The 9,130-nt window shown below is 32.9% G+C and overlaps 1 protein-coding gene and 1 long non-coding RNA gene across 3 annotated transcripts; one reads left to right on the plus strand and one right to left on the minus strand.

The window, feature by feature from the left end:
- Positions 1–264: 264 nt before the first annotated feature.
- LOC148581599 (uncharacterized) lies at positions 265–2,351 on the minus strand. The gene is made up of 2 exons (XR_015907733.1): positions 2,223–2,351; positions 265–955 (listed from the first exon to the last, which is right to left on the minus strand). It is a non-coding gene; the product is annotated as an uncharacterized LOC148581599 (long non-coding RNA).
- Positions 2,063–8,857, plus strand: LOC107622744 (hydroxyproline-rich glycoprotein family protein). 2 transcript variants are annotated; one of them, XR_002356164.2, is made up of 3 exons: positions 2,063–7,594; positions 8,270–8,356; positions 8,521–8,857. XR_002356164.2 is itself a non-coding variant. In XM_016324758.3 (2 exons), the coding sequence occupies exons 1-2, from the start codon at positions 6,408–6,410 to the stop codon at positions 8,569–8,571; spliced, it is 1,236 nt and encodes a 411-aa protein (XP_016180244.1). In that variant the 5' UTR covers positions 2,064–6,407; the 3' UTR covers positions 8,572–8,857. The 2 variants fall into 2 exon arrangements, 1 of the variants encoding a protein (XP_016180244.1); XM_016324758.3 differs by lacking the exon at positions 8,270–8,356 and having other exon boundaries at positions 2,064–7,594; positions 8,523–8,857.
- Positions 8,858–9,130: the final 273 nt, after the last annotated feature.

A 9,130-nucleotide genomic window follows, 5' to 3' on the forward strand; every position in this document is an offset into this window, starting at 1 on the left:
GAGACTTAGTAAACAATAGTACATTATTTATTATGAATTTTGTTCCTCTAAGAAATAAAATTATAGCTCTTCCGGAACCTTCTATCACATTGCCTGAGGCAATAATAGTATTAACATATTCTTCTTTTGGTACAAGATGTGAAAAATATATATTACTTTTGAGAATGGTGTGCGAACTTACACTATCCGCAAGTCAAACATCTTCATTATATGTCCTTGCCATTTTCTTCAAAGACAAATAATAATAAAATTAGTAGAAGTATATGCGCAGTAAATTTCTTGATTGTTTTTCTAAGAAATATTGTACATAGTATCATATAATAAAAATTTGAGTATTTATCCATTTTGGTCCTCAAAGAATTTTAGACTAGACACTTTAGTCCCTAACTAAAATTAATTACTTGATTGGTCCCTAATAATTAATTTCACCAGTCACTTAGGTCCTTTGCTCCGTCATCTCTAACAGAGGACAAAATAGTCCCTGACAACTCTAACAGGGGACAAAATGGTCCCTGACCTCCTCTATTCGGAAATGACACTATTCTCTCCTAATTTTCATTATATCTCGCATAACACTAACAGTCTAATACTATAACTTTAAGCTACACAATGCACACTCTGCAATTTCAATGTTTACAAGAAGAAAAATCCTCAACTTGTTCTCAACCAATTCATACTTAGGAAACTTATGACTATGTCTCTCAAGTACTTGTCGTCTTCGATGGAGAAAGGCGTGTCTTTGGGGTAGTTGTGGAACTTGGTCTTGAGGATGTGGTGGACATTGTTGGGGTTGGAGGTGATGTTGTTATTGAGGACGTGAAAGTGGATGCTTTTGGTGGGTGAAGTGCGGAAGAGGTGGATGTACCAGTCACAGAGATTTAAGAAGTGTGTGATCCATGACATGTTGAGGTAGGTGCGACACGTGTGACAGTTACACCATGGCTTGATCTTGGAGCTGAAAAGGAAGAAGGAAAAAACGGAAAAGAAGACTATGAAGGTGAAGAAGGAGAGTATGAATGTTAGGGTTATGCGAAATATGATGAAAATTGGGAAGAACATTGTCGTTTTTGAACAAAAGGGTTAGAGATCATTTTATCCCCTGTCAGAGTTGCCAGTGATTATTATAGTATTAATTAAAGAAGTGTAAATAAATAATTATAATATTAATATTGACTACAATTAACATCTCAATATAATAGAAATGATTCATATATATATATATATATATATATATATATATATATATATATATATATGTATGTATGTAGTAAAGTATATAAAAGAGAGAGAAGAGTGTTTTGGCAGTATAGAAGAGAGAGAGAAAAATAGAAAATTGTTATTGATTGTATGTATTGTTTTAGATATATGCCTCTATTTATATATATATATATATATATATATATATATATATATATATATATTGTGACCTCTTTTTTTACTAATAATATATGTAGTAAAGTATATAAAAGAGAGAGAAGAATATTTTGATAGTATAAAAGAGAGATAATTGTTATTGATTGTATGTATTATTTCAAATATATGCCTTTATTTATATATGTATAGAGACCTCTTTTTCACTTTTATTAAATGTAACTTTTTTTTAATAACATAGCATTTTAATATAGAAAAAATTGAGCGATCTATATTAAATTATATGTAGTAAAGTATATAAAAGAGAGAGAAGAATATTTTGATAGTATAAAAGAGAGATAATTGTTATTGATTGTATGTATTATTTCAAATACATGCCTTTATTTATATATGTATAGAGACCTCTTTTTCACTTTTATTAAATGTAACTTTTTTTTAATAACATAGCATTTTAATATAGAAAAAATTGAGCGATCTATATTAAATGGACATCCATCTCATACTTATTACAACACATGTAATATTTTTCTCTTATAAATAATAAATTACGTAGAAGTCAAAACAAAATAGGAACATGATAATTCTCCTTTTATTTTTTATAATACCGCATCAAATATTTCTTTAACGTTATAAATATTTTATAAAATGTTTGACATTATAAAAAACAGGATTAGTAATATCCATTTCCATTGTGAGTAAAATACCATAAGATAGAGAAAATAAAATAAAAAGTGATATGAACACCGCAGTGAATGAAAACAAGAGAGAGTGGTGTGGGTGGGTTTCTCTACTGTGTGTGAATGGAATCCAAAGGAAGAAGGAATAGTAGCGCACACATACATGATACCTACATGGATATGAAGCAATATTGCGAGTAAGGAGTAGTGATTCGTCAAAAACCCCCCTTTTATCTGTGCCTGCACGCGGATTGGCTCAACTTGCCTGCTTCCCTTTCCTCTTCTTATTTTATTCTTAAATTATTATCTCATCACATCACACACTCAGAAATCAAATACTCACAAGAGAAAGCAGCATTGCAAGCCACGTTATTGTTATCCACTTCTAAACTCAATTACTCAACACCCAACAGGCTTGTTTTTATCCCTCCCTCTCTCTCTCTCTCTTCCATTCCTTATCTTACATTTGTAATTTACTGCCTTTTATTCTTTTCGTTAATTTCTCATGCTTTTGTTTCCTTCTGTATCATTTATTTAAATCTAATCAGACTCGCCCCTAATTTAGGCATTAGATCAATGGGAGTTTGATAAGTAGAATTGTAGAAATGAAATCAGTCCTAATCTTACTGTTACAGTGTTACATACGTGCTTAGATATATCGTTATTTTAATTTTCCTTACTGTTACACAATTTATTGGAGAGGTTTTATCATACTACTACAGTCAATGTGTAACACGTGTTTTTATCAGAATTGATGAGGACTCAATAATTCTAGGGAATTATTGGAATTATTGGAATAATTATAGGGAATTATTGGCTGTGAAAATTGTGTTTTGACCTATATAGACTGTATGATCTCTGTTTCTATTGAATTATAAGGTTAAATCAGCACTCTTGGGATATCCATATGCATTGACATATTAGGGTAATTTGAGATAAAGAACAAGTCATTAGATCAGCAAGTGATTAGTGATTATTATGCAATTTGAAAGTTATGATGAGTGGGGATGTATGGAGCGGTTGAAGTTGTTGCAAGTTGTATGCTTGTCCTTATGTCATAATGGCATGGCTTCTCTTTGTGGTGGAGTTCAGAAAAGCTGTATTATTAGGATAGCAACATTTCCAAATACTCTCTCAGGTGTCTGATCCAATGGTCACTTTTGTAGAGTTACGGTCATTTAAGTGCAATCACATATCAATTTTCTTACAACAATAAAACTGCGGTAAGTAAGTACTAAGTATTAAGTATTAGCTGTCATATTTTTCTTACCTAATCTACTATATATGTTTACTGCATAGTTTTGCAACTAACACAGTTGTTCTGGTACGAAAACACAAAAAGTTATAGGAGAATTTAGCGAGCAACATCGAGTTGATCTAATGGTAAGCAAGCTTGTATCCTTTATAGTCGTCTCGAGTTCGAATCATAGGGATCAATTAAAGAAGCTTGTGCACAGAGAGGCAAAACTCCTAAAACAAGATTATTGGAGTTTCTAGTAATAAGATCTAGATACTAGAACAAAAGGTCGACAGATTAAAATCTTCTAAAGTGAGAAAGTTGGTAAAGTAAGAAAATAATAGTTTAATCACCATTGAATTGTAGTGAGACTCACATGATAAAATTTATAAATTCAATGGTGCTTAACGTTTTACTTTATCACTTTACAATTCTCTTTACTTTAGAGGATCTTTTTCCAAGATGAAAGTATTAAATACATAAAAAATACCAAATATTATGTATAAATGCATAAAATAGAGTTGGGGTGGTTTCTATTGTGAAAGAAAAAAAGATAAAATTTTGCTTTAAATGATTTGGTAGTAAATTTAGTTGTTTACCTCATTTAGAAATAGACTACATGGAGGGTTGTTCAGTAATAAAAAGTAGAAGGTGACTTAAGGAATTATATGTGTAGAATATACATTGAAATCTATTTGAAAATATAGATTTTAATGATTTTTTTTTTTTGGTGACTTTATAGATTTTAATGATTTGAATATACAAATTTATGACATAAAAATGTAGCATCATTTGATTGATATAGTTGACTCCACCTAGTTGGATAAAGTTAAGTAGTTGTTATACTTTGGTCACCTATTAACCTAGGAGAGGGGACCAGCATCGGTTCACATGAATGTTGCTAGAATACAATTTTACAAAGCTAGTAGCCCAATTTGTCAATTGTCTTTAGGATTTTCAGTATCAACGAAATGGTATTTGATCTTTATCTTTCTTTTGCTGTAATTTTGTGCTTCAACTAAACATTATAATGTTTCAGATTGAATTTTTTATTTGTGTATACAAAATTTTTATTGTTTTGAACTTTTGATTCTGAATCTCTGGAACAATTGTTAGGCTTATCCACTTATAACAGTTGAATAACCTTACCTGAATAAACCTATGAAAAATGTCGAGGAAACATTGAAAGTGAAAACTTTTACCCTGAAGCAGAGACTAGGTAGAAGAATACACTTAGATGATATTGAAAGGAAGGTGGAGGGAATGGAGAATTCTTGTCTTTTAATTAATTGTTTGTTACAAGAGGGTCCAAGTTCTCTGCTCCTTGAGCAGACTAAATGGTCTTCAACTTGTTTTAAACAGAAAAATTTGGAGTTTCTCTTGTGTCATAAATTGTGTGGAAAATATAAGACAAGGTTATAACAATAGTGGAGATTCTCCAGTCATTCTCCATAGGCTCTTTGCTGACGTTTTAGAAGCTTTGGTCCCATATTACTTGCAGACAAGGTAAGGAAAAACACCAATAATTGTTCATTGCCATAAGTACCCTCTCTGCCTTTTATTTATCCTCTCCACAGATGCAACTTTAATAGTTTCATAACAATTGTAGGCTACTGTTTTCTGATTCATTATTGCACTCTCTTTATTCAGTTTGGAAAAAGAAAATTATAATTATTAGTTGGAATTTTTTAATGAGTGGATAATTTTTAGGAGAGACTTGAAATATTCGCAACTGTAGATATTGGATTTGAGCTTCAATAACTAATCAGTAGTTGAATTATACAGGGTGCAATCTTGAGCTTTTTGGGGACAAGAAACTGGGCTTAAAGAAAGAAAGTAGAGATTATAGAGAAAAATTAATAACGGTCCACCTTGAGTAGTGAAAATGGACAAGGCTAGTATAAATAGGTTTGATCTGTATTTCTAAAATGTGGCTTAAATTTGTTACTTGGTACAGGTTTTCTTTTGGAAAAAGACTCTCTAAAGTGGGGAGATTGATGAAGTGAGGGGTTAATCACCATTAAATTTGTAACTTTCATCGTATGTAAGTCCCACTATCTTAATTTGAGAATGATGAAACACTTACTTTCTCACTTTACCGACCTCTTCACGATAGAGAAGCTTGATCATGTATTCATGTTTTTCTAAAGCCTAATTCGGCTAAAAAGCCTACTTATAATCGACTATAGAAATTCTAGTAGAGCTCTAGGTCTCTCAACAAAGACCTTTTTCTATTCTCCAATTTTAAACTCATTATCACTTAATTAAGTGGTCGAAGCACTTAGTTACTTAGACCAAACTCGCATTGCTTGCCAAAAGAACCCTTGAAAGATAGGTTGAAATGTTCCTTAAATAGGCTAATTTTATTTCTAATTTCTCTTCTATCATATTATTAATTTTTAATTTTAATATCAATAATACAAGATAATTAGGCTAGTCTTCTAGGCCTTATAACCTTCTTTTAAAAAAAAAAAAATAATAGCCTATTGTTTGATCTTTTTTAACTGAAAAGGTTTATTTAGCCTTGCTCGTATACTAAATAGGCTATAGACCAAATCCAAAAGCCCCTGACATGTTTTGCCGCTTGATATAGGTAAAAGTTGTTTGATTCCTTGTAGATATGTCTGCGTGACTTTATCTTATTTCATATTTCATTCAGGTTTTGCTATTAGCTAGGTTCTATGTGAACATTGTGCATAACGCTTTGAACAAGTGAACCATATAGGAATTCACCTAAGAGAAGCAAGTTGGTATCATTGTTGATGTAGGATATGGTAAGTGTAAGTGTGCAACTCTCAAAGTGCCCATTTAAAGCAAGTAAAAAAGTGGTAACATTAGTTTGCCTAAAGGGGGGAAGTCTTAAGATTTTTTTTAATTATTTGTATATAGTAAGGTCCAAAATATTTTGAAGGCCCTAGGCTGTCCCCAACTATTTAAAGCATCCATGAGACCATCCATGAGGACCAGCCCTTTCTTCTGATCACTATTCTCCTCTGCATTATGTGAGCTTTGTCCCTCTAGACTGTAAGAAAAAAAAAAAAACCCCATGATTCCACCTCCATTCTGAATTCTATTTGTACCGAAGTTGTTGATACTTGATACATAAACCACATAATAGATAGATGAGACGTAGATCCTCCAAAAAGAATGAAGAAAGAATGGAATTAGATAAGCTTAGCAGTAGGAACCTTGAAGATCCACCTATCTCTGGTGCTTACATCCGGAGCCTAGTGAAACAACTAAACACATCAACAACAACAACAAATGAATCCATGAACTCAAAAGGCCAAGATTGTTTTGTTGCAAGAAAACATGGAAAGGCACATCAATCCACACAACAACAACCACAACAGCAGCATAAGAAACAAGTTAGGAGGAGACTTCACACTAGCAGGCCTTATCAAGAGAGGCTTCTGAATATGGCTGAGGCTAGGAAGGAGATTGTAACAGCCTTGAAATTTCACAGGGCTGCTATGAAGCAAGCCAGGGAAAGACAGCAACAACAGCAACAACAGCAGCAGCAGCCGCCGCCACTGCAAGTGCAAGAACAGCATCAGCAAAGTTTTGAACAAGATGGAAGATTCAAGGGTAGGAGAAACCCCAGAATTTATCCATCATGCAGAGCCAATTTTCCAAATAAAATGGAGGATTTTTCATGTTCATACTTATCTCAACCTCTTCCTCCTCCATCTACCTTGGCTCCAAACTCTTACACCTGGGCTAATGCTCCTTCCTTAATTACTCAACCGCCACAAACCCTTTTGGCTGAAAACCCCAATTTTGTACTTCCTAGTCAGACTCTTGGATTGAACCTCAATTTCCATGATTTCAACAACTTAGATGCTACCCTTCACCTTAACAACTCTTCATTATCCTCATACTCATCTCCAACCTCCTCTTCTCCTCCTCTTTCTGTTGTGACTGATCAGGAAGCTCATTCAGTTGGAATGTCACAGGGCCAGGGAGATGGATCTTCTTCACTGGTGGATACAATTCAATCCGGTGCCACGACCCGGACTAGTGGAAGTGGAGATCTTCATACAGCCATGGATGACGAGGGCATGGCAGAGATCAGATCCTTAGGTGAGCAATATCAAATGGAATGGAGTGATACCATGAACTTGGTCAAATCAGCATGTTGGTTCAAGTACTTGAGAAACATAGAACATGAGGTACCTGGAGTCAAGATTGGAGATGGTTCATACCATTTTTTTGATGAAGTTGTTGAGTTTCCAGCTTGGTTGAATGCAAATGGGAGCTGCTTAGAGAAGTGCTCTGATGACTACTTCCAAGATTCTGCCTTACCTTGGTAAGTTCCAACAGTATAAGTTTCATAATTTAATAATTGAATTTTGCTTTTGAAGTACTTGTTTTGTTTGTACCTTTTATTAAGATAAGGAAACAGGAATACAGGACAGTTTGTACTTTGTTAAAGCGTTCTTGTAACAAGTGAATTAAACTATAAAAGTAACTGTCACCTTTTAATTACACAGAAAACTATTCCATCTTCTACATAATTAAGAGAGTTACTTTATAATAGCCCTTTTCGTGGGACAATTCCATAATCCATACATAGGTAATAGGTTCATATGTCATTCTTCTTTGGGTTAATAAGTCATAGGAAGCCCTAAGTATCAACACATTATTGTAGTTTCCCTGGCCATTTTCAAGGTGAACTTGCTAAATCTGTTTATGAAGCATATGTCAAGCCAAGAGCAAAAAAAGTATATTTTCCCCCTTTTTTTCTCAAAACCATTTTTATGTTCCATTTTCATGAGTCTGATGGTGACTTTTTGAATAGTTCTTCCTTTGTTCTTGTTAAGCCGAATTTCAAGTAGCTTGCTAATCCTGTGTGAAAGTGAAACCTTCAAACTACTAAGAATTATACTCTTCAATAGTTTTGTTTTTCTTCATGTAAATGCAGTTGAGTTTATAGTATGTTTCTTTTCCATGTGGATTTCTAGTTTCTACTTTCTATTGCCAGGCCTGGTGGAATACTCACTTTTTGAAGCTTGCCCTGTGGAAAATATTTAGATAAAACATACGTTTTGACTTTGGTGTACAAAATCAGATGAGTACAAAGAACACTATTTCTAAAATAATATCTTCTTTTTGCATTGTTTGCTGCCCTAGAATAACTTGTGCATTCTGGTTTATGCCCTTTTTATTTTCCCATTGTATATACTTATATACTAATGGTTTTTCTCCTGACTTTGTTCATGACAATGTGTACACAGCATGGACATTGGAGATATTGAAAGCATGGATGGAGATTGGTTAGCATGAGAAGGATTCATTGTTTTGGTCACATCAAAATTTTGCTCTGATTTTGTAGTTTCTTTTGCTTTAGGTAAATGGGGTTTTGGGTACTATTATTATCATTCCCCTCCTCCCCTCTTCTTTTTGGTTTTTTGGATATTTTTATTATTATATATATAGGGCTTGAAAAAATTTAAAAGAGGATGATAGCATCAATATTCAATAGTATGAGTGAGACAATTTTTTTTCTCCCATTACTCTTATGTCAATGTATTTGTTGTAATAATGATTAATATCAATCAGTAGTGTTAAATTCTCTTTGAATCTTAAAGATTGCGAGAAGCCACTAAGAGTTTGGAGCTATAGAAGACTGGAACTCAGGCTGTTGTTAGTTATGTGATTTGAGTGTTTGACAATGAACACATGAAAATTCTGATGAGGAATCTCAATTTAAAGCTTAATTATATAAAAAGCGTAATTATTCTCTTGATTTTTACAATTTCACCATATTTACAATTTTTTTTTTTAAAGTTTATACCCAAGTCTCTATACTAGATAAAAATGATCAATAAAATCTTTTTTAACT

Source organism: Arachis ipaensis, chromosome B10 (assembly GCF_059453495.1).
Source record: "Arachis ipaensis isolate K30076 ecotype BB chromosome B10, ASM5945349v1, whole genome shotgun sequence".
Lineage (NCBI taxonomy): Eukaryota > Viridiplantae > Streptophyta > Magnoliopsida > Fabales > Fabaceae > Arachis > Arachis ipaensis.